A 26,352-nucleotide genomic window follows, 5' to 3' on the forward strand; every position below is an offset into this window, starting at 1 on the left:
CCGCGCCGCCGCGGGCGGCAGACGCGGCACGGGCCGCGGTGCGCTCTGGGACGGGGAGTCTGTGCGGTAGCGCGTCGTAGCGGCCCGCGCGGGAGGCGGCGCTCTGACCTGGCGGGTTCGCCCGGGCCGTGTCCCGCCGCTCCCGCCGCCGGCCCTGCTCGCCGGGAAGATGGCTGCCGTCCGCAGGGCCCGCAGGGACTCCCGCTGCGTGGTGCGCTTCTCCGACCGAGAACTCTGCTAAGTGCCCCTCGCGGGCAGGGAGGACACACGGACCAAGCGGGGGAGCAGAGCCCCCGGGACGGGACAGCGCCGCCCGAGCGTCGGCAGCATGGTGAGCGGGCCCGGGCGGCGGGGGCTCGGCTGCCGTGCAGGGACGGCCGGGCGGGACCGGGACAAGGGGGGCGTGCGTGGGAGCGGCCCCCTGGCCGAATTGCCGGCAGGCAGCCCTGCCCTGCCCACCTACCCGCCCCCGGGCTCCGGGCGATGCTTGTGGGAAACGTGCCGTGATCCCGCCCCACCGCCGCTTGACGCGGCCGCCTCCCGCAGGGGATTTTGCTGAGTGGGGCTGCTTGGTTCTGGAGCGATCTAGCCCTCCGTAGGAACGCGTGAACAAAATCCCTGTGTCATTACAGGGGAGCGTGCCCTTCCTTTCCCTTCTTTCCCTCAAAAATGTGGCATAAAGTCACTCAGTAATTTAAAGGACTCTGTGGGCCAGGGACTTGAGTTGAGTTTGTAATTTAACATATCAGAAATACTCCTTGGTTCGGCATTGCTTTATTGATTGCTCCTCAATATGGATTCAAGTATCCATGATGAGAACTCGATCATTCAAAGTTAAACCATTTATATCGCACAGGAGCTGTTAAAATGTCTCACCACGGTTATAAAAACTCTTATTTTTGATCACAGTGTTGTTTCTACCACATTTACAGGAAAATAGGGCAACTTTCTCATTTTTTTATAAAACCAAGAGGAATGTTAGCTGGTAGTCACTGTTTCACTTTGCCGTGCTTGCTCCTCCCTGAGTTCTGTATGGCTCACACATAGCAGCCCTGTTCAACTGGTGACACTCAGCTTCGAACTGTTTCTGATCTTGGTTTTATTTTGCTGAAACAGATCAGAACTATTAAAGGACGTGATGTTACAGACAGTTTAGTGAGTGGTTAATATACTCTGAGGAAATCAGCATGCAATTATTGATTGCAAAACAAAACTGAACAGTGCAAATAAACTAGTTCTGCATTTGGCAAATGGCTTCTAAAGCTTTGCACACAAATCAGAATTGAATCTACTCCGCTGACTTCATTTTTCTGAGTTGCAGCCTAAATCAGATGTTTACTTTTGACACGTTACCTTTTGGTGGCTTGATAGACTACTACTTTCCTCATGGAAAATTAATGAAGCCAATCAGCCAGTACACAGTACGATGTCTTCCTTTCAGTCAGGATGAAGTCACTGTTCCATGTGACAGCTGACTTGTATCAGGAGAAAGGCCAGCAGCACAACGATGATTTATCCCCTAAGTAGCAGTTGGGGCACAGTGTTCTATGAATTTTAGAAACTGTAAGTACAACACAAGTATTCTCAGAGTGTGGGCAAGGAGCAAATTTGTGCATGTTGTGAAGTGCTTTAGGTGTGATCTCGTGAGCTGTCTTCACATGAAGGTGAAGGTCCTTGCTTCACAGTACCTGTGTTTACTCACTTGTCCCAGCAAAATCATAGGATTTCAGCAGGCCAGATAAATAGTGGAAAGGTTGTTAATAGACATCAGTTTTCCAGTTCGTTCCTATGCGGTAGCAATGAATTAATTGCTTTACCAGTAAGTTCAGGGTGGCTGCCACTATTGCCACAAGACAGACCTTTGACATGAGAGACTGTATACAGATTGCACATGTATACAGTACGGAGAAGGTAATGACAGCACTTCGGTTGTAATCAATTTCATGATGGCTTTTGACAGCTTTTAGACTGTAGGCCAGGTCTTCATAAGTATTTTTGGTTTGAGTTGCGAGCATATTTAGGTTTCAAAGAGCATCAAATGACATTTTGGATGCAGTTAGTCCACTACCATGTCTGACTGTGACTCAGAAATGAAGAAGTAGGGCAGCTGAACAGAGAGGAGGGGTTAAAAATCAAGAGTTGAACAGATTAGTGAAATACCAAGTTTTTGAATGAGGTGAACTTCATCCAGCTCCCTAACCTTCTAAGTAGTTTCAACACTTAAATCAGTTTGTTTACAGACTCGGGAGTTAAAGGTTTTAATGGGCGTGGCTTTATGCATGAGAAGATAGTGTATTGATTAAGATCAAAAATTGCTAATTTCTGCATTTTGCAGATAAAACCAGGCTTACTCTGCCCAGACCGGAGAGCTGACTGGACATAATTCAGCTGCAAACCAGAAGACTTGCACTCTGCACAGAATTAGGTCTTATTTCTGCCAGCCCAGTGCCATAATAATGCACTTACAGACACCCATTTCAGTGCTAACTCATTCCTAGGCTGGCTCTGCTTGGCCAACAGAATATTCCTGCATGCTGATAATGTGGTAGGATTGTCACAACTCATAGGGCATTAACTGCCTGCAATTAAATTCTGGAATCAAAGCCCATGAAATTTCCAAGTTATTTACTCCTTGCTGAGATTTAATGCCACTACTGTTTTACTCACCTGTTTCCTCCACTGGGAAATTAAAAATGTACAGAAATTAAAAATGAGAATGTAGAAGTAGATGCAATATCTGTTTATCTTCAGCCAACCAACCATGTCTATCAATTGTAAATGATAAATTATATGAAACATCAGTGAAAACACTTTTACAGATGACTAACTAGTAAGATTATGGTCGTTGGGGAATCCAAAGACGTGTGCTAACTCCAGGGAGGTGCTTGTCACCCAGAGAGATTAAAGGTTGCCTTCCCGTCACGTTTGCTAGTATTCTGTAGTTTGATGAGAACTTCAGGTGCTCTAAAAATGGTATACATTTTCTGAGTACAAGAATGCTTTGATTTCTGCACTTCGACTGTGCAGGAGGTAGAGATTTCTTTTTGAGAGCTTGGTAGAATCTCACTTAGGCAGAATATCACTTCAAGTCTCTGAGTACTGAGTACAAAAGGAAGGAGTGGGAAATAAAATTTTTTAAGTAGTTGTGATAACGTCAGGTTTGCCTGCTTGTAATCTCACTTTGCATTATCTACCTGCAGAACTATAGATGTGAATTTCAGTGCAGAATGGTAGAAAAACTGGTTTGCTTCAGCTGCAGGAAAAACCTTAAACAAATCCTTAGTTGAGATTTTGGGGTGTTTTTTCCCCCTTTCTGGCATCTTGCTGTTGTTGTCATCATTGTAGTGGTTTGTCACTAATGCTCAGAATTATTTTTCCTTTGTTTTAGTGTAGACTCCATAAATCTCAGTATATTTCACTATGATAATTAATTGGCATCTTTTTAAGTTTTTGTCTTAAACTAGCTGGCTTAACTTGCTATGTAGAGCCATGTCAGGTTTAGTCAAAGGTCTTATTTCAGGTTTTATTTGTTTAACCTGTCTCACAGCTGTACTGTAAATAAAACCAACTGTCAAGCTCTCATGCTAGCTTTTTATTTTATTTTCCAGTACATTTCTTGTTTAGTTTCACATGTATATATAAAGTATCTAATGTTATTCAAAGCACTTTTGTGCTCTTGCAAATATTAAACAAATCAAAACTACTGGTTATCTTTACAATGAGAAAATAGTGATTAAATTTTAATTTGTTGAACAAAGGACATTATTGTTTAATACTGAAGCTTTTGCTCTGTGCTTTGACATAGACACAGTGTATTTAGTCAGGTATGCCAGCCTTCAAGTGACACACAACTAATCTGTGTTGGATTAAAATGCAAAACCCATCTTCACTGAATATGAACTTCATTAATATGGAAGTACAACTGATCTCATTCGTTTTAAAATTAATTTTTATCATCAAAAGGGGAAGTATGCTTAATTTTTTTTTAATGTGTGTCCATGACAGTTCTTTGTGAATGTACTGTAGGAACTTAGGCAGACTCTATAATCACATTTCACTGCTCTTTACTAGGCAGAAGCTGAAGAAGATTGTCACCCTGATTTGGTAAGAACCGATGACAGTGAAAGATCTGGTGAAGCAAATCTTCAGGTATGTCTCTCATGCTAGTGGATTTTTACAAACATAGTATGCTCTGATTTAAACTGCATCACTTATCCTCATTTATTTACCACACATCTGTTGATCTGACAAATGCTTAATATGCCTGCCCTTCCAAAAGTGAGATAAATTTTACGTTGTGCTCTAAGTGTCAAATTCAGTCTTCAGCTACCTGTGTAGATGAAAAGAAAGCTTATGACAGATCTGGAATTTCTTTGAAGAACTGTAGAACTTGGACTGCAGTTTCTGTGATCAAATTCCAGTTCAAGTTGTCACTCTTTACTGGACCAGAAAGGTGATAAAAGCAGTGTAATAGAAAAGTGTGTTCTCCTACAAGACTAGATTTCTGTGTAGTTGCTCCCCAGAAGTTGTGATGATTGCAAGAGACATGTAAAGTGTGACTTCAAAGATGCTAAAAAAAAAAGGCATGACAGGAATTGCAACTTGTGTTATTTCACAGAGCATTGTCCATACTTTTAAAAGAGAAAGGAGTAAGGTCTTATTTGTGTATTATATAAATTGCCATCTTGAATGTTAGATAACTTAGAATGCCTGTGTACAAAAACGTGGATTTTCTAAATTTTAATATTAAGAGCTAATTGATTTATTGCTTTTGGTAATTCTACATGAACGAGAACAAACATGATCTTGTCTGGAAAGATCACTTTTCTGTGGAATCTTAGGTCATAACCATAGCACTAACAAGCACATCAGTTTTTCTTCTGAGGTGAACAGTCCAGAAAAAAGAACTTTTGTTATTGAAGGATCCTGAACAAGCGCTTGTGCACTTTTTTGTTTTAATTTACCATAAAACAATTGCTAACTCTCTGTGCCTGAATTCACTGAAGCCATCTAAGGCTTGGAAATGTAAAGCATAGTTTTGAAATTCTTTTTTTGTGTTTATAATTTCTCCTCAGAAGATATACAGTCTGAATATTTGATACTATGTAGAATTAATCATGTTTTTTAGGCAGAGCTCCAGATGTTCAGAGCTCAGTGGATGTTTGAGCTTGCCCCAGGTGTGAGTTCTAGTGGGTTGGAACCTCTGCCATGCAGAGCATCATCAAGAGAACCTGGACTAAAGTCTGTTGATGCCAGGGGAAAACAGGAGATAGCAAAAGAGGAAAAGGTACAGAAAAAGATGCATCATTTTGAGATTTTATTTGTCTGTATTACTGTTCCACTGTAACTTTTCTAAAAGCTAATGCTGAATTAAATCTGGAGAAATAACAGAGGTTATTATCTTGTTATCTCCATACCAATGTCTGCATAATCCTACACTGATTTTTCTAGTCTTTATTGCCTTGGTGTCACCTTCACAGTCTGCTTTCTGAAAGACTCTATGTAAGGGGCAAGCAGCAGGAATATAGATAGTTTGTTAACTGGGAATTTCAGTCATCTTATGCCTTGTAGCACATGAGTATGTCTTCTCTATTTATATAATTTTTTTGTTATCTCTGTCTTAAGTACAGTAGGTAAGGTCAAAAATAATTCTAAGGCAAGTGATGTTGCACTTTTACTTATAAGGAATTGAAGAAGTGCTCTGTGTAATTTATTGTGCAGGCAAAAGAACTTTTCCTGAAGGCAGTGGAAGAAGAGCGAAATGGGGCCCTTTATGAAGGTAATATAAAAGTCTGCAATGAACACCCTTATTGTGGAGAAATCTAACACCTGTGATTTATGGGCAAATCTGCATGGTGCCAGTGAATGTAAATTATGGGCTAACAGTGGTTTGAGAGCTCTGTCATTCAGATAAGCAAACAAATGTGCTCTAGAAGGAACCATCATATCACAGTTCTAAGGTTGAGGTAAAGCAAAAATGACATCAAGAAAGGAATTTCTAGCTTTCAGGCAATATAACAGTATCTTAGAACGCCTCTTTATGTGACTTCTGCAACTTGAAATTAGCATAATAATTACTCAAGGCAATAAACTCTTTCCTGTGCTCACAGTTCTCATCATTCCACTATGAACAAAACTACTGCTTTAATGCTTTGTTGTTTGGTTGTGGGAGTTTTTTGGTGCTGGGTTGTTTTGATTTTTGGTTTTTTTTTTTTTGGAGAGGGCTCTTTGGGTTTGGGGGTGTTTGTTTGGTTGGTTGGTTTTTTATTAACACAGCATGCTAAAATAGTTTTTTCAAGAATTCCTGCAGTGAACATTCAAAACTGGTAGTCTTTGAGATTTGTCATAAAATACTTAAGGTGCTTAGCTTGCTTACCTGCACTTTTGCTATCAGCACTAGTAAAAATGGAAATTCAAAGGTTTTTTCTTATATTTAGTTTTCAGAGTCTAGAGAGCAAGAGGTCTGTCCTAACTTCCAAGTCCTATAGTTCAGTAGTGGAGATACCAATTTTCTGATTCTTTCATGTGAGAAAGAAAGCAAAGCAGAATGTATGTGCCACCTTCTCATCCACCAGAGGGTTTGGCCACTGTGTTTAAAGTGCAGGTGCAAAATAAGTTAAGATACTGAAATCTGAGAGAATTCTGAAAGCTCCTGAACTCAGCCACCTGCTGAATACAAAATTTTCACTTCACCATGGGAATTTTCCTTCATTTTCGAGGGATTTCTGGTTTTGTTTTATATCTCATATTAACTGAGAAAAATATGAGTCCCCTGCAGTTAATAAAATCAGTTGTCTTAGTTTCTAATTTGTTACGTGTTTTTACAGGGCACAATTACTTTAGGCTAAGATACAGTGAGTGTTTGGTGAAGGATTAAGTGCACAGTAAAAACAAATATGTCAGCACTAAAAATCTGGTACATATTTAGGAAATCATGTAGTCAATTGTGAAAGTTCTTTCTGAATAAATTAGGGAAAAAAGGTGAGGAAAGCGGTCTATTTAAACATTGTGTATGTAAAATGAAAGCTGTGGCTTCATCTGCTTCAGTGCACTCCTGTTTTGTTAAACATAGCAGGAAAGAAATACTAATATCTAACAGTTCCATTCACAAAAGTGTTTCAGACATCTGGATTGCATGAGTGTGAATTCATCTTTCTCAACTGAATTTGATTTGAGACTTAGAGAAACTAAACTGAGCTATTTCTACACATAGATCTGTATGAGACCTTAGAGGCACGGTTCTACGCCAGACACAGACAGATATATTACCGAGCACATGTTGGGACATCTGTTTTCAGACCAGGCTTTTATTTGCTGACCTGGCCCAGGTCATCAGAATCCAAGCCTGCTTCTGAAATCTGCTGATACCTGATGTTTGTGAGACAGTTATGTGCTGCAGCTTGTTCTTGCTTAAGTACAGTAGAGGCCTTGTCTGCAAGATTAAATGCTAAAGTTGAGACTGATCTCTATTTAGCTGGCTCCTGGTATTTCCAGTCCTCAACAGCCAGAGGATACTATTTGTCAGTCACTGGCCCTGACACGAACTCAAGGAAATGGGAACATTTACTAGTCCCAAACTCGAGATTTCTCGGGCTCATCAGACAAATTCTGAGCTCCTCACTGATGTTTTATTTGAGTTTTGGTTGGAAAACAAAGAAACATATACATGCACACATGATTTTACTACTGGTATTAAAATAGATTGAATGTGCATACATCGAATTAATTTAAATTAAGAAGGATTCACAGAGCTGACTCAGGAGGAAGGCATTCTGTAGCTTAAATAACAGTTTGTTGCCACAGTGATGTTCCTGAACCTCTTTCTCTGGGAAATCTTCGCAAGTGCCAGGCATCAAACAACATCAGGAGTTTGTAATGTTTTAGTGGAAAATTTTCTACTCCATAATTGATTGTTGTAATTAAGGTAAATCTGTAAAAGCTGAAACACATCTGAGCTAACTCTTTATTCTGAAAAAGTACATGAGGTTTTTAGTTTTGAAAACAGGTCTTTAATGTTCCCCTCTTCTATATTGAATTTAAACCTAACAGTTTAGACTAAACAAGTTTCCTAGGCAAAGGCATTTTCTACCTTTTTAGTGCTTTTAGCTGAAATCATCTCTCTGAAAGCAGTCTTTGCTTTGGTAAGCTAGTATGGACATCGGATATGTTTGAACATCAAACCTTTCTTTTCAGCCATCAAGTTTTATCGTCTAGCCATGCAGCTTGTACCTGATATAGAATTTAAGATCACCTATACACGGTCCCCAGATGGTGATGGAGTTGGAAAGAGGTGGTAAGTACGAAATTTTACTAATTAAGTGCATAGGAGTACTGAAACATGACATTTTGTTTCTGAAGGATATCAATATTCTGCTGTAATATGCAGTTGTAAGTCTCTTAGTATCTGGAAAACTTACCTACTCTCACTTGAGTAGGCTGTATTTTTTGAAGACAGTAACAGGCTTGTTTGGAGCTAGCTAATGTCAGGGGAAGGATTACAAATAGTTATGCTGTTGCTTAATTTAAAAAAAGCATCACTATTTTAATTTTTGATTTTCAGATTTAGGATCATATACAAAGTTGTAGATGGCAAAATGATTAATTAGTTAAAGCTTCATACTAATAAAATAAGCATCTTAATTAAGCAAACTAATAATCTGTTCTTGTGCCAACACAGCCAAACAAGAGCATTTTCAGTAGAGCCATACATTTAGAAGCTCAGAGACTACAATCTGAGTGATCTAGTCTTTCATCATTACACACATCAGAGTACCCCTCACCTCAGTGCAGTGAACGTGCAGTGGCTTAGGGCTGCCTTGACTTGAGCCCAAGACTCATATTTAAGGAGGGCCAAAACTTCTGTTCCAGCCCCTGCAGCCTAACACAGACAAGCTTATGGAACAGATTCCCAAATTCTTGCTTACTCATAGCAGCTATTGGAGCTCCTGATAGCTGCATCAAAAAATCAAGAGTTTTAACATGGAGAATTAAAAAGGAAAGCACAACCATGTCACTGGTATTACTAGCTCAGTCTTGTTGCCCCAAGGACAGTACAGTTCCAATGCAGCTGTTGACTTAATATAAAAGAATGCAAGATGAGCTAAGTGCTTTATTTCCATCCATTAGTTTCATATCTGAATGTGTTGCTGGCATGAAATCTTTGCTGTGCATTTGTGCAGTAGGAAAACTACTGGATCATGCTCTATAGTCATGTAAAAACCTTGGTTTTTATAGGATTATTTTCTTTCTTTAGCATAATTTTCTCTACTCCATTAAAGACTCTCTGACCTGAAGTTGGGCAGGAGTGATCCTTCTGGAGGGTAGGAAGGCTCAGCAGAGAGATCTGGACATGCTGAATGAATGAGCCAAGGCCAGTTGTGTGAGTTTCAACAGGACCAAGTACTGGGTTCTGTGCTTGGGCCACAACAACCCCATGCAGAGCTACAAGCTGGGGACAGAGTGGCTGGAAAGCTGAGTGTTGGAAAAGGACCATGGGGTCCTGGTTGATAGTTGGCTGAACATGACCAGTGTGAGCCCAGGTGGGCAGGAAGGCCAGTGGCATCCTGGCCTGTGTCAGCAATAGAGTGGCCAGCAGGAGCAGGGCAGGGATTGTCCCCCTGTACTCAGCACTGCTGAGGCCACACCTCCAGTGCTGGGTCCAGGTCTGGGCCCCTCACTGTGAGAAGGACATTGAGGGGCTGGAGTGAGCCCAGGGAAGGGAAATGGAGCTGGTGAAGGGTCTGGAGCACAAGTCCTGTGAGGAGCAGCTGAGGGAGCTGGGGGTGTTTAGCCTGGAGAAAAGCAGGCTCAGGGGAGATCTTAACTGTCCTCTACAGCCACCTGGAAGGAGTTTGTGCAGAGGTAGGTATTGGTCTCTTCTCCCAAATAACAAGTGACAGGACAAGAAGAAATGGCCTCAGGGTGTGCTTTGCTGTTAATATTAGGAAAGAGTGTTGTCAAGCACTTGAGTAGGTTGCCCAGAGAAGAGGTTGAGTCACCATGCAGGGAGGTATTTAAAAGATGTGTACATGTGGCAGTTAGGGACATGGTTTAGTGCTGGGTGAATGGTTGGGCTTGATGATCTCAGAGGTCTTTTCCAACCTAATTTGTGTGGATTTTTATTTGGTTTTTTAAATGTTGCTATACTGTTCTGAGCACCTTGTGGCAGTGAGGGAAAATAACCAGTAGACTCAACTGTTACTCTACTGTTCAAAAGCAGTATTTGTAGAGATGTATTTCTTGGGAGAGATTTTAGTTTGTGCTTTCTGAATTACTGTTGTAGGTGTTTCATACAGTCTTGATGAGAAAAAACAAATTACACAATTAGGTTTGAAAAACCAGTTTACAGTGTGGCCTGTAGGTACTGGGACTGACCAACATAATCATCAAAATGAAGGTATGTTCAGTGCAACATCTTACTGTAGTCTTACTTAGGACAGACCCAAGCATAATTGTCTTCTCTATGGTACTTCAAAACCCATTGATAGGTCTACTAGTCACTTGCTTATATTCTCAACTCATTTTATTAGCTTGTTTAGAGTAGAACTAGAGTAGAATTGAACAGTATTAAAAAGTACTGTCAGATTTCTTAATTAGCCTGTATACCAAGTCAGGGAAAAAAAGCTGGTTCGTGATGTGCTCAAGGAGTTTTGTTTTGTTGTTTCTGGTTATTTGGGGCAAGCAAACAGGCAGCTATTAGAAGATCATATTATGATATACAACTTAAATTTAGATTTCTTTTATTAATGTGGTAATGTTCTTTTATCACTTAGTAATCCTTCAAATTTACTGATGAGTAGCAAACTTGTTTTCTGTTCTGCTATTTTGTTCTGGCTCCTGAAGTTTATTATTTCTGCCTATTTACAGAATAGGTACAAAAGTAGTTTTCCTTCATTACTGTTGAATACCCCCACCAAAGATCACTCTTTAGTGAATAACACAAGAGTGAAAAATAATCCTTAATTGTTTCCAATATCTTACATCATGAGAAGGATTACAAAATACAACTTCTCATTAACAACACTTTATTTCCTGCATATGCTATATCTTAGACAAAGTAAAAGATGAGATTTTTCTTCACATGAGGTCAAGAAATTCTTCAGTAACTTCCAGAAAAAACTGAAATACAAAATAAAAAACTGGGATGGGAATTTAATGAAAAAGCCCCAGTTGTTACTCTCAGAGGCATTCCAGCAATGTCTTAATGACCTTGATCATATTTCAGTAGTTGTTTTATTGTATGATGAAATGTGATTGCTTTAAAAATGTACAGGAAACAACTCTGTTGAATGGGAGTATGGTAGTGGATTGATGCCAAGATGAGAACGTCTGTTGGTATGTTTTGTCCAATATTACAGTGTTGGCATTGCCCCTTTTCTAGTGTTGAGGATAGCAAAGAGGATGACAAAATGGCAGATCTCCTGACGGATTTCCAGCAGCAGTTAACTCTTCAGGAATCTTCAGTCAAACTTTGTCAGCCCGAAGTTTATGTCAGCCAGACCCACATCTCAGGTAAGAGTTGAGATATGCTGTAAGAGTTGAGAGGCAGAATTTATATTGACGTTTCACTTTATTAAAACATTTGTCTCCTTCATTCAAAAGCCACCTTTGAAGAAGTGCCTATATTATCTCTTTATTTACTTCTGTAGTTAGATACAAAGAAGAAAAAATTGTCAGCTAGGTAAACAAATCTTGTTCTCATACCACGTCTTTATCACACAAGATTTTCACACAAGTAGTATTTCTGAGTAGAATTTTCAGGATCAGAGGCATACTTAAAAGTAGCAACTTCTAGGAATGGACTTGCTGAACTAAGTGTATTCCAGTTTTCCTTCCAGTTCTTTTGGTTTGGTTTGCAAATACAGTTATTACTACAATTTTTAAGTGTGAGTAAGAAACAATTGTTTTGTAGACTATGCATCTTTACATTTCTTGGTTTAATGTGGTACTCCATGAGATTTTTGCAACAAGTATGGTTTTAGGGTCAGAAAGACTATATAGCAAAGCTAGAAAGTCTTTTGAAGGTTAATGACTTTCAGTGCTTCAGTTCTAGGACAGTTACCCTGAGACTTCCTTATGAGATCTAAATTGTAGAGTGTATATGAGCTACGATCTCTCTTAAAAACAGATGGCTTGGTTCTGCATCCTAAATTATCAGTTGCACTTTGAAATCTTGGCCTGATCTCCTTTTTTCTGGTCAAGGAAAGAAAAGTAAGTGAAGCAAATCAAAACATAAAGAAAACAGGCTTGGAAACATTATTTTTTTTTTTAATAGCTGGTGCATTTTACACTTGGGAAAATGTATTTTCTTTTTTTACCAGTAAAGACAACATGTTGCAGACCTTACTCTAAAATTATCTCAGGAGATGTGTCCTTTGAGCAGCAATGTTGGTCTTTCCAGCCAGTCTTGTGTCTTTTTTACTGACTTTTTTATAGCAGAAAGAAAACTTTTTAAAAAATCACATTGGCTTCAGAAGTTAGTAGGCTAAAAAGAATCAAAAGAATCTTTTATGGATGTCACATCTAATCCATAGTGACCTTTTAAGTTAATTTGTTTTTGTTTTTGTTTTGTTTTTGTTTTGTTTGGGGTTTTTTTGTTTGGTTTTTTTTTTGTTTTCTGGCATTGGGCTACAATGTGAAAAGTAGGATTTTTTAATGGAAAGTCAAAAGCCAAACCTGGAATTATAAATAACCTGTTGACTTACAGGTTGCATCTAACAAGGATTTCTTTTCTCTTTTTAGCGTTGCCTATGGAAGTACTAATGTACATTTTCCGATGGGTGGTTTCAAGTGACTTGGATCTAAGATCGTTGGAGCAACTATCTCTTGTTTGTCGAGGATTTTACATTTGTGCCAGGTATTGTAGATAACTTACCTAGACTGAAACTTCTTTTTTTGCTCTAGTATGTCCTTTTCCTTCCCATGGACATTTTCATGTTAAGCTCCTCACAGAGCTAATCAGTTTTTTAATACACTACTAAATGGTATGTGAGATAGATGACTTTACTGTAATAAAAATCTAGCAGAAAGTATTACTTGCTCTACCTTGTTTGCAAATCAGTGTTTCAGGTCTCCAAAATATGGTCTGTTGTCATGCTCGTATTGCCACACAGAGAAGTGCCAGGGTGTGTGGGTGGATGGAATGTAGGAGAATAGAGATAGTGATGGAGGTAATCTCACCCCTAAGAAGTTACAGCTGCACTAATTATCAAGCATTAGGAATAGGCCTGCCTTTAATAGGCCACAGCTAGATCTAATTAGAATGGGTATTGTAAAAGAGTAGGTTGGCTGGTTGAGAAGTTAGATGGAGATTTTTGGCTATGCTGAGAAGAAGAAGGAGTCAGTGCTGTGAGGAGCTGCCCATGAGAAATAACCAAGAAGGTATGAAACCTTTGCAATAAGATGGCAACAAGGCTGCTGCAGTGTTGTGGTTCTGTTCTTGGATGAAAATGACACTCTTTTCTTCAGTTTCACTGGGAAGAGGAAAGGCTTTCAAACACTCCAGGATTAAGTAAATTAGTCAAGGGTTTTAAATTATGAGCTATTTTTGTTCAAGAAAGTTTCTTTTAGTTGCATCCAAACTAAGTAGGAGAGTGTTACTTTGATGTATAAAGGATAAACAGGGTTTGTAGAGAAGTTATGGGATTTGCTTTTTTCTTGTTTTCACTAGAGATCCTGAAATCTGGCATCAAGTCTGTTTGAAAATATGGGGCAGGAGCTGCAATAAACTTGTTCCATATACGTCTTGGAGGCACATGTTTTTGGAAAGGCCTCGCGTTCGATTTGATGGTAAGCTGTCCTTTTGGAAATAGTTGTAACTATGTGTGACAGAAACAGTCAGGTGGGTTTGATGTTTGTGATGTTGTTAGACCTAATCTGAATTTGTTTGTGTATTTCAATTTGTAGAATATATGCAAAGAGAAGGGAAAGGTACAAGAGATTAAAATAAAAACTTCCATGTATTTAAGTAACAAAACCATACTCAAAAGTTTTAGATTATTGGCTTTTTCATCATAAATATTTTATGTTCTTAGTTTTTGTTCATATATCTTCCTTTTCTGTAGGTGTGTATGTCAGCAAGACAAAATACATACGTCAAGGAGAGCAGTCTCTTGATGGTTTCTATAGAGCATGGCACCAAGTGGAATATTACAGGTAGAGCTGTAGTACAATGAGTGAGTGAAATGTTTCTCTCTTAAGTTCTTTAAATCCACCCCTGGCTATCACAGACAATAATCATTCTGTAAAACTGAATGGGACTGCTACAGTGTGTAAAGCAATGTGTATTTTTTGAGAATAGGTTTTAGAAGTAGAATCTAATAATAGAGTTCTGTGATAATCAGAAATGAGCTTAGAAACATGTTTCATCCTCACTTAAACCATGTCACGTGGCAAAAGCTTAAAGGCTTATAACAATTAATAGTTACCTACAGATTGCTTTCCATGTCTGATACAACACATGACATAATTCAGCAAAGAGAATACATGTGATTATAGAAGATCAGTCATTTAGCATATGTGTAATCAGTTGTAAAAATCAAGAGGCTGAGCTTTCTCATCTTGCTGTAAATGCCTTGCCATTTGTTTCCTCAGCCTGATTTTTTTGCTGTTGTTGATCTTATGCTCCCAGCATTTATTGTTTCATTCTGCTGCCTCTTCTGAGGCTGGAAACTGTTCACAGAAACCTGATGAAATGTCATCACTGAACCTGATGGCTATTGCTGTAGTCTCAACCATTAGCACAGTACTTGAGTACTGTAAAAATCAATCAGGTGCCAGAACCTGAAAAAGTCTGTATGACATTACTAATTTTGTACTGATGCTGTAATTGAGATTTTGTTGCATTGGTCTCAGTGGATAGGAATGGAGAAACTTGAGGTCAGTTTTGATCCCAGAGTAGCCACCTTGCTTTGGTAGAGGTGACAAAACTTCATAACTCTTCATAACTTCCTCTTTCAATATTCATAACTCTCTTTTGATTTCTGATCTCTTTTTTTTTTTTTTCTGTTATGTGTGAAGAAATGTGTTTTCAAATGCTATTACCAATAAGTTCTAAATCCTTATGGGTAACATCCTGTGATTTTAAAAGCAAACAAACAGGAAAAAAAAAAAACAGGAAAAGGATGTATTTTCTAGGTTTGCATTGTGTAATTATGTTTTTGCAGGTATTTGAGATTCTTTCCAGATGGTCAAGTTATGATGCTAACAACTCCTGAAGATCCTCAATCTATAGTTCCTCGCTTACGGACTAAAAACACAAGGTTATTGAAATAAAGTATTTAGGTCTACAGTTTTCATTTTGCTTTTACCTAGCAATTTCTATTTACTTTTGTCTCAGATTCTATATTCTGTCATAGCAAAACAATGTTATTTATATTGTGTTATAGATGTTTATAAGAACTACAAAAAATTTTCATCTTTATATAAAGATATCTTTCATTTTAGGGTCCTGATATTGTAGATTTCCTTTGTGGGTTATGTGATTTGAAATTTTTAAGGCAAGTAGATGGAACAATCCTTTTAAAGATATTATTTTGTTACTGTCTGCCTTCTCACACTTTCTTAACGGAAGGAAAGTGAAGATTTCAGTGGGATATGTTGCAATTAGCACTTTTTGATGTTTGGACATAAAAACATAGAAAACCATTTGCAACTTCAAAACAGGTTTGAGCTGTTCACTAGAAATCTGTAAATATTTAGCAGTAGGCTAGGTAGAACCAACTAACTTTTGTTTACAGTTCTGTTTGGGAAAATTAAAAGCAATTTTCCAAAATGTTTTCACCATTTAATATCATTGATTAGGCTTTACTGAATGGAAATAAGAAATAGTTTGTATCATTATGCTATGTAGTCAGTCTTTGTTTCATTGCTGATACTTCTATTGTAAGAACATCACACTTTTGAGACGCAGAATATTTTTATGTTCTTGACATTATCCTCCTTTTTTACCTTCCAGAACGGATGCAATCTTGCTTGGCCATTATCGCCTTTCCCAGGAAACAGACAATCAAACCAAAGTATTTGCTGTAATAATGAAGAAAAAGGATGAGGTACGTAGAAAAACAGAATAGAGGAGAACTAGATTAACAAGATTTTACTCAGACTGAGTGTTTTAAGGGACCCAAAGATTTGCCTTACACCAAAAGATTTAAAAATTAATTTAATTTTTTAACAGTTTAAAAATAAAACATAAATAAATAAGCATGGTGATGTCACTTACATTTGTCCCTAAATCTGTAATAATTTATTAAGGCAAATAAATACCTGGTTCAAATTTAAACAGTTGTTCTCCCCCTTAGGCTTAGTTTCCATTTACAGTGCTGTTAGGAGTCAACATTGTTAATGGGAAAGAGGGATGATTCTCATTTTCTCAGAACAGATTTGACTGTGTGCAGTTATGGTCCACAACATTTAGTAAAACTAGATAAGCAGTATTTGTTAATTGAACTCTGAATGATTTGATCAACTTAAAAGTTCTTCTGATGACCAAAGTGCTAGTCAAGAGAAACTTGTGAAGAGTAAGAAGTGTCACAGTGACTATGCACATTTGGGTGGTGTCCTGTATGCTTCTTTTGCTTTCTGTGAAAACTTCTTCCATCATTAACGTACACATTTATGTATTTTGAAGGACCAGTAGTACTTGTTTTTAAGTATGAGAGTTTTACCAATCTGGTCTCACAGTTACTTAGGATAAATAGTTGCACAATGTGTTCTTTGTAGGTCATGAAACTTCTTATTTCTCTGTACAGAAACCAGTTGATTACCACAAATACAGGTATTTCCGCAGAGTTCCTGCTCAAGAAACAGATCACAGTTTCCATGTAGGACTACAGTTGTGCTCCAGTGGGCGCCAGAGGTTCAACAAACTTGTGTGGATACATCATTCTTGTCACATCACTTGCAGGTGAGTAAAGGGAGAATAAGAGCAAAGAAAGATACCAAACTGTAGAATTAAAGGTGACGTTGATTTGTCCAGTACTAAGTACAGAAAATGTAAAGAGTGCGAGACTTAGGTGGCTTTAACAAAATGTAATGAAAACAGTAACTGGTCCTGATTTTAAATACATAATGAACTTTACGTAAAGAAATCCCAAGATTTTAGTAACCGGTTTTAATGATAACAGGAAGTTTCCTAAGTAGTATAGCTATAGCTTTTTAAAGGGTTTATGCAGAGTGTTTGATTTCAGAACTGAATCGGGGTTGAATGACTTAATGTGGTGTTAGTGAGGGGGTGTAGAAAGTGTGTATTCATCAAGATACATATCTGTTCCACTGTGGACGTGCAGACTAAAGATGTCTGTACTTTTCATGTGAGAACTCTAATGTTACTAACTATATAATCCAGCAGTGCAGTGTATGGGCCTGTGATCAGCTGTTCTGATCACTTACCAGGCAGGAGCCATAACCACTGTTCTTGCATCTGACACTTCAAATAACTGGCAAGTTGGCTTTCCAGATTTATGTTGCCAGTTAGGGTGGATTTAGTTCTTGTCTTCCAGTGTTCTTAATATTCAGTGTTTTTATAGGAACATAGCTCAGCTCTTGAGCTGTGAGAATATAAAATGCAGGAAATAAACTACTTGGGGTTTGGGAGTGTAGGTACTTCCATAAACAGAAAAATTGCTTTTGTAAAAGCTAATGTTGTCATACCTAATTTATATTGCAGACATTCTTTTCAGCGTGAAGTTTCTGTACTGCTTAGGTCTTGGATCTCATAATAAGAGTGGGAAGGGAAAGTGGTTTCTTAGCTATGGATGTTCTGTATAGCATTACTCAGCTAAAAGTCAAGTGCTTTCAAAACGAGGCATTAAAAAAGACACTTTATTCCTACTGTAGTTTGATGCACACACTGTACTATGGAACACGATTGCCTGAGGGACTCAAACAGCAGCTTGTGTCTAATTTAACTTTTACAATGCTCTTTGCAGATCAACTGGTGAGACAGCTGTTACTACTTTCGACATTGACAAAATGTACACCCCTCTGTTCTTTGCACGAGTGAAGAGTTTTACTGCATATTCAGAAAAGCCACTCTAAGAAACACCTTCTCCTCTCACAACTTTTGCATGAGTAAAAGGTTGTAGCTAATAAGCACTTAAGTTATAAATGTGTATATATTTGGAGCATTTTAAAATTCTGGGAAATTTCTTGAAGGCAGTATGTTCTATTTGGTTGTGAATTGCTGGGATTTTGTTTTGATTTTTGTTTTGAGAAGTTTATGAGTGTTAAACACATTTTATTTGTGAAAAGAATTTGCTAAAGTTTTGTTTTGTTGTGTTGGGTTTTTTAAAAATTTTTTAAATCAGTTTGCTTAAAATGTGAATGTTCATCTGCCTAGACTCAGATTCATTCAAAAGGAATCAATAGGAAAATCTCACTATCCATGGGACAGTGTGTATGGCCTCTGCTGAGGACTTGAAATGTGAAAAGGGAGAAAGTTGTCATCTGTTAAAGTCTGTGACTTAAAAGAACTTCAAATAAATGTTTTCTTTAAATTAAACTTATTTTGTTTACCTTTAAGATCTGGCATTTTGTTGACATCAACCTTAAGGAAAAACCGTCAATGGCAAGCAAGCACAAAATATAAAATTTAACTGCAGAGGTCCATCCCCACCAATGCAGTCAGTTGGTTATCAGTGTAATTTGAACTTGGTAGAAGTTCAGTGGAGCCTGCCTTCTCCACGGGATGTGCGTGGAGGGGAGAGGGATACAGGCAATGAGTTGTTCCCTTGTACTGTAGGGTGAGTTTGCAGGTATGTGGTCCTGCCTGGGGAGTGTCACAGTGCAGGGGTGAAATGGTGGTGTGTACTGCTTGTGCACTGGCCTGGTGTGAATGCACAGCTAAGCAGGGCTCACTTGGACATGATTGTAATGTGTTACTACCCATCATCTAACCTTGCCACACATGCTGTAAACCCTTTGAGCATTTGTTTTACTAAATAAATTTTGAGGCTGCTGTAGATGTTCAGGTGCTGTGTACTGCTAATCATGAAGTGTTCCTTGAGGTCTGGTACAGGTACTGTACGCTGCTTCTCCTGCATATATCGCTTGGGGGTGTAGTGCAGACATTGTAATGCTGCTTATTATGTGTGTATCTTGGATCCTGGAAGAACTGAAGCTTTTTACTGTAGGTTTTTTTAAAGCCATTTTGCATAATTTACCTTTGACTGTCTTGTATCAAAATACTGACCTGGACTTGAGGACTAAAATATGAAAGCTGTGGAAAGAACTATACTTGTTCTATAATTTATAAACTGTATCTTTGCAAGGAGCTACATGATTAAAAAATACATCAATAAATTATGATTTTGAACATGCAATCCCTTGCAATTTCTTATTTGCCCAATAAATTCTTATTGTCATACAGTTCATGGTGATTAGTTATGAGCTACCATGCATAAACTACATGCCAGGCAAGATTTACAGGTAGAATTAACCTCTTAATGACATTTTATTACACTACTTACAGATTACCTAAGAAAAGTAGAGAAGTTTTCAGGTACATGAGTTCTCAATAAGGGTATGTATATGTAAAAGTTGATGATGTTTCTAGTTACTGTAATAAGGCTCTGCCTACAGGATTTTGGTCTGTGTCCTTAGACTGCAGTTTCACTTACCATTTCATAAACAGAATGTTTAATAAGGAGTCTGTTGTGTTCTCATTGCTCAAAGGAAAAGCAACTGCTTAGAATATCTGCTTGATGTTCTGAAATATTGCAAAGTTTGTAAACAGGAAAATCTGTTAATTACCTACACTTTATGTTGAGGGTGAAAGGTAAAGGTCTGATTCTGCCTGCTGAGAAGTGTCAAAGTTTTGCCACAAGAGTCAGATGATGATAGTGATTATTAGTTTAGGTACAGTCTTGTCCAGTAAGCAAGTTGGATGTAATAGAGGAGCCTTTCAACACAGAGCTCTTTCCATACCAAGACTGTAGTTGCTTCTTCTGACCTTTTTTTTCCCCTTGCTTTGGCCATATATTAGTCTGGGCATAAGGAAAAGATAGCTAGTTACAAATAGAGATGTTGATTTAACAGAAGTCTCAAGCAGTGATTATTTTGAGATTATATGAAATATTCCTTCACCCAAAAAATTATGTGAGCCTTCTCTCTATGAGACTGAGATGTGATGAATATGCTTGCATTAAGCAATTTAAGAACCAAGCTAGTTTTGTATTTTGAAATGGATAATAAGCAGATATTGTTTGTTCATGTGTAGCTATTAAAATAGCACCTGCTTCAGCAAAGAATTGGTGACTAGTTGCTTTTCCTTCATTCTCTATAGTGTTATTCAGTAGTCCAGGGCTCTAATTACTAGAGACTATGTTTTTATAATTTAGTTTTATTGTCCTTGTAATTACCATATTATGACATTAGTTGGTATAAGTAGTTTACTGCTGTGAGATTGTCCTTTACTAATTGTATTAGTAACTTAACTAAAGAATAAGGTGTGCACCTATACAGTCCATTTTCCCAAGAGTTTACTGAAGGCGTTGAGACAAGCTAACTTATAAAAATCAAAGGGCGACTACAAAAGGTGACAGAAACATAATTCTTGGAGCTGTAGATTTCTTGTATGCATTGAATTAAAGACAGCAGAGTGCACAGTTTTGTGTAGAGAAGATGCTCAGGTGATCAAATGTTAAACTGATTTGTCTCAGTCTGATTGGAGATTAGCATCAGTTAAACCTTCTGTGTAAAGAGACTGTAATCCAGCACCCTGAGCAGGGGACCAGCCAGTAGACATTGTCCAGCTGCTAGTTCAGCTCCTGAGTCACTCGATAGCCCTGAGCCAAGCTGGTCAGGATATAAAAAACATGTGGTGTTTACATGACTTTCTTTAATGGAAGAGAACAATAGAGTCTGTTTTGTTTGGTTGTTTTGGTTTTGTTTTTTGTTTTTTTTTTTGAATTCAAAAGAATTCCCTTGGGATGTGTGCCAGGGTATTTGGAAACTTTTGTTGGCTTTAAAATGGCTGAAATACTGAGGTGCGTCCCCATTTTTTCTACGTTCCAATATGAGAAAAACATAAAAGCTGCTCTACATTTGTGAAATTTGGATTTCAGAAATTACTATTATCTATGCTCCTTAGTATTACTAACACCTGTAGAGAAATCAAAGATTTCCATTTGATTGTTGCTCAGTCTAGATTCAAGCTTTGTCCTTTATGCTAAGGCTAGCAGCTTGCTTATTAAAATGATTTGCATAATTGTTTGCTTAAAAGGAACCGTTGACACCTTTGCCTTGCCTCTGGCCTGTTCAGAGTCTAGTTCCTGAGACCTTAAAATACCTGTTAGAGCCAGAAGTCCTGTCTAAAACTGACTGAAACAAAGGATTGGGAAGAAAAACAAAACTGTTATGGAATGGACCTTCTGAGGATATGTGCAAGTGGCATTCTCTCTTAGCTAGAGCTGCTTTCAGCTCTGGTAGTGTAGCCCATTTGAAAGGTGCACCATGCAGGTGTGTACCTATCATTCAGGGCACATGTTAACTTTACAGTGCAGAGCAACTCCATGGAACACATGTTCAGAGTATGAATAGAAAAAAAAATAATGGGGCATGACTGCTTCTGAAGACAACATTCCTGCATCTTTGGGAATTGGCATCCTTCCTTGGCAACTGCAAGTTTTTTTACATCTTTTGAAGATATATGTAGGACATTTATTAATCCAGTCTCAGAATGAGGAACAGCTGGATATGATGCAGCGGTAAGGAAACCAAGACTATTAAATCCTGCCAAATTAAATACTTCTTTAATGTGAAAGCCAATATGAGTAGACATTTTTTCCACACATTTTATTTCTGGAATGAATTTCCCCTTACATATGAGCCCTGTGACCCCTATGTTTCCATACTAAATTAACACAGTAAGTAAACTTCTTTTAATTAATTCTACTTCCAATCCAAGAGATTGCTGAAGTTGCTAAAACAAATCCGCCAGTTTTAGTTTGCAAACTTTTTTTTTTTTTTGGCAAAAGAATTTGCCCACTTGATTTTTTCCTCTTTTTAAATTTTATTTTATTCCCGAGGTAGTGCTGCCCCTGCAGACTGTTGCAGCTTTGTCGTAAACAACAGCTTTGGGATGCGGCTTCCTGTGTTTCCCGGGGCGGTGCACACTGTTGCTGTTGTGCCGTGAGGTAGCTTGCCACAGTGTGAAGTTTTCCTTTGTACTTCATAAACTAAGTATATTTATTTTCTCCTAGAACTTAAAGTTTGAGAACACTCCAGGAAAAATAGAGGAAATGGACCAAGCAATCGGTACACATTACATTTAGCCAGGCAAGCATTCATCTCCTGATGTTTCTGCACTAGGAAGACATTTATATAACACAACTGAATGGGAATAAACAGAAAAGCCAGCTCTTAGAAGGGATTTTAATTATCTGAATTACAGAATCATGGCTTCCAAATGGGATCTGAGGCAGCCAGTATGAAAAGTTATATGATGGAAGATGATGCACTGAAAGGAAGTGCCACTTGGGGAGTGTACATTCCCAAAGCAGGGGTCATCAATTCAGTCCCTGCCCTGCTCTGAACATTTCTGTCCAGTCCAAGTTTGCTGGGGCAAGGTTGGTGGCCCCAGCCAGGGCCAAGCAGACGTGCTTTTGGGGGTTTTGGACATCCTGCCCTGCAGTATGTGCAAGTGACCTATTTGTGATAGAACAGCTTTAATAAGGAATAACAAATATCTCCCCAGAACCCCTGTAAAACTGCTAAACATGGATGTGAATGGGGTGCCTCAGTGAAAGCAGGGAAGTGAACCCACGAGCTGAAGATGTGTATCTCCACCAGTTTGATGTTGCATCACCTGCTGTCTTTGGGGAGCAAAAAGGAGCAATCCTTTCTCATATTAAGAGGATACTGTAGGGGTTTCTTACTGCAGCGAGCATTCAGGCAGCTTCTAGTACTGCACACTTCAGAGTTTATTAACCTGGGATGGCCAGTTAAGATATTTTATAGGGGCATTAAGTTTTATTAGCTCTCAGTTGCATATTTCAAGGGAAAAAAAGGTACAAAGTATTTTTTTTCTCCTTTTTCCCTAGAGCCTATTTTCTATTGCCTCCTGACTCAAACAGTGTTCACACAAAGAGCTGACTTTTGCTTTCAAGACAACTTGAGGAGCAGGCATCTCAGGGTTGGGGAATAGGATTCAGTGGCTTAGTGTAAAGTACACAAATGTCTTCATATAAAGAAAAACTGACAAATGTATATGAAAGTAATAATCAGTTACCACCAGTTATCATTAAGAGTATATATATCAGGGGCTTTAGGGGTTTTTTACTAGCTGATTTATCCAAATGGGTTTGGCCTTCCCACACCTCACTGATTTTTTTGGGGAGTGGAGGGGATTCCCAAGGAAAATATTGTTCCTATTATACAAACTTCAAGAAGACCTTTGAGATTCAGAGTAATTATTGCAACTTCTTTACTTTGAATCAATGCAAAGGTCTTCAATTTCTTTTGGACAATCTGGCATCTGCCTTAAATGACAAACATTAATATTGTGGGTTAGATCTTTTCTCCCTGTAAATTTAATCATAAAAATATTGAGAGAGAAAATACTGAGTACCCTTACACTTGCCTTGAGTACACATATTAGTAATTGACAGTGTCTAGACAGATGGTGATCTGGCAAGTAAAGTCTGAGACAAATAAACTTACAGATACTAAAGTCAGCCACATTTCCCAGTGGTAATAGAGGGGGAAGACTGTGGGGGACTAACACAGTTGCCAGCAATTTTGTTTGAAACCGACTTCCTCTTTAAAAATGTTTAAAAAGTGTGCCTTTTTAAACATTTCACATAAAAGCCCACCAAAGTCTGTAGAACCTGAAAAACTACCACAAAAAGTAGTCTAATAAGATAAGATGAATATTTGTCTGGGTGTGTGCAACACCGTGAATCAAGTTTTTCTTCTTTCTTCTTTAAGGACTCAGAGTCTTTTATGAAACCATAATCATATAGTGTATTGTCAGCATGTCATTACTAATGTCCACAGGAATTTTAAAAAACAATGAGGTGCACTGTTATCAACTGGTGATCATCAAGCTTCAGCACAGCAGCATTCCTGATCATCTCGTCCTAAAATTGCAGTTCAGCTTCTCATCAAGCTTGAAGATGGTTTGCTATAGAAAAATTGTAACCTAAACCAAGTTTAAACTGACGGCACCTGAACGGAGAAGAGGTTACCCCAGGTTTACAGCAAGCCTAAGTTAAAGTCTTCCAAAAGACCCAATAGAACAAGGCACTCTGCCCCCAGCCTGTAGCTCTGCATGGGGTGGTTGTGACCCCAGTGCAGGACCCAGCACTTGGCCTTGTTGAGCCTCAGACAGTTGGCCTTGGGCCATCAATTCAGCCTGTCCAGATGCCTCTGTAGAGCTTTTTATACAGATCTCTAACAAAACTAATGTTAACCAGTCATCTGTCATGCCTGACAGATTCCACCAAAATCTTTTGAACTTGCTGACCAATTTTGAAATACATTTGACAGATGGACCAAAAATTCAGGTGCACCACATTTCAATGATGAAAATAGGCAATGGGGGAAAGACACACATTTCTGGTCTCTGCATGGGAAGAAAGCCTGTTGTCCAACATCTCTTTTCAGGTTTTATTTTTATCATCACAAATTATCTTTATAATACTTTAATGCAGTTCCATTACTAGAACCTGAAGAATTCACAAGGAAGAGCTTGGCAGAGGAAGCCAAGCCCAGCTTCACAATTTCTGTGAAGGCCATGTAGACCAAGATTTTAATCAAGTAGGTAAAATTTTGCATGAGCTTTTCAAAGCAAAATTAAACTTCGAGAATAAGTGTGGAAAACCATAAATCCACTCTGTGCAATGACAGGAAAGAGGGAGAAGGCTGTCTGGAGTTCAGGACACCAGGTTTCCAGTATGAAGGAGTGATCCAGCTTGGAGAAGAGTAGCTATATGTTGTTTGAGGGGGTGTGGGTGGCCAAGAAAAACCCACTAAGAAGATAAAAAACTTTAAGCTTCTTTCTGAATAATGAGATTTTTTTTCTCTTATAAGAATAGGGCTCTCAGGAGACCAACTTTTTAAAAACACTGAAGCACTCCCTGGGTAGGCACCTAGAAAGGACCTTCTGAGAAAAATTTTACAGGAAAGAGCAAGCCAGACTTTTTTTGTGGGGTCAGGAAAGATCTGCTGTGTGGAGACTCTGTGCCCTCACCAAGCTGCCAAGGCCACCCCAGCCCAGCTGCTGGGTCCCATGGAGCAGCATTCTCCTCCTGCTGCCAGGGCTGGGAGCTGGTGCTGTGGCTCTGGGACTCACTGCCATGCTGCAGGAAGGACACAGACATGCTTGTGAGTGGTCTTCTCGTGAAAATCATGGTTATGGAGATTAGTTCCCTCTGGCTGTACAGCAACCTTTCTTTCTTACCTTTGTCAGTACTGCTGTGCATAAAGGCGTTAACAGTGAATGTTAACAGCGAATTTAACAAGTGAGGCAAACTCCTCTGGTCCCCAAGGAAGGGCTCCACAAGGAACTGGGAGGAGGCAGGGCTAAGCTGTAAATAACTCACTATCTTTGAAGGAGCATTTTCTGGAAGTTCACGGGAGGAGCCTGGTGCATGACAAGAGTTTTAGTATTATTTCAATGAAGTACTCAGTCTAAGTGCTTCAGTTAAGTTAGAGCAAGTCAAGTAACACCAGAAGCCCTGTTAAATTAGCTACACAACTATTATTAACTATTGAGTTATAAAACAATAAAACCCCAGAACATACCATGCTTGAACTGGAGGAAAAAATTTCCCTCTGCCCATTCCCAGTGGGGCATTGTGTGTTGTGCAAGAGGAAGAGAGGAGAGCAGAGTAACCTGCTGGGTGATGCTCCTCAGGTGAGCTTTGTGTGTTTCACTGCTTTGATCTGTCACTCTCCATAGGTGGTGTGATGGTGGTCTGTGCTGCTAATCCAGCACTCTGCACGAATCCTCCATCAGCAGGGAGCTGCCATACCTGCTCTGCTGGCTGAGGTTTTCCACTGGCTCCCTGCCTTGGAGCCCCAAGCACTAACCCATCTGTGCGAAGAGGAACAGGTTTCGGTTTTCATTTCTCCAGGGGTAGCTCTTGGCAGGTTTTTGGTGCTTCTGGAAAGTTCTGTCCTTGGTGAGGTGATTAAATGCATTAAAGTGCAGGAGGATCAGAGCAGGATTACAGTCTGACCTAAAGTTTTCTCCTGTGCATACAGGGACCAATATGTATCAACTCCAGTGGAGTAAACTGGCAAGACACCATCCATTTACTTTTTATTTTAACTCATTTGGGCCAAGGTCTGTTTGTTCATTCACTATTCACCCATCCCAAGACCAAGTCATTCTTTTTTCTCCTGCTGTCC

At 38.8% G+C, this 26,352-nt stretch overlaps 1 protein-coding gene across 3 annotated transcripts; it reads left to right on the forward strand.

The window, feature by feature from the left end:
* Positions 1-6: 6 nt before the first annotated feature.
* On the forward strand, positions 7-19,314 carry FBXO9 (F-box protein 9). 3 transcript variants are annotated; one of them, XM_041477384.1, is made up of 13 exons: positions 7-331; positions 4,072-4,149; positions 5,129-5,287; positions 5,722-5,779; positions 8,194-8,293; positions 11,381-11,511; positions 12,742-12,856; positions 13,670-13,788; positions 14,064-14,154; positions 15,165-15,260; positions 15,956-16,049; positions 16,749-16,903; positions 17,928-19,314. In XM_041477384.1, exons 1-13 carry the CDS (start codon positions 329-331, stop codon positions 18,034-18,036), a joined length of 1,308 nt encoding a protein of 435 aa, XP_041333318.1. In that variant the 5' UTR covers positions 7-328; the 3' UTR covers positions 18,037-19,314. The 3 variants fall into 3 exon arrangements, with proteins under 3 accessions (XP_041333318.1, XP_041333319.1, XP_041333320.1); XM_041477385.1 differs by lacking the exon at positions 15,165-15,260; XM_041477386.1 differs by lacking the exon at positions 5,129-5,287 and having other exon boundaries at positions 93-331.
* Positions 19,315-26,352: the final 7,038 nt, after the last annotated feature.

Source organism: Pyrgilauda ruficollis, unplaced genomic scaffold, assembly GCF_017590135.1.
Source record: "Pyrgilauda ruficollis isolate IOZ18807 unplaced genomic scaffold, ASM1759013v1 scaffold40, whole genome shotgun sequence".
Taxonomy (NCBI): Eukaryota; Metazoa; Chordata; class Aves; order Passeriformes; family Passeridae; genus Pyrgilauda; species Pyrgilauda ruficollis.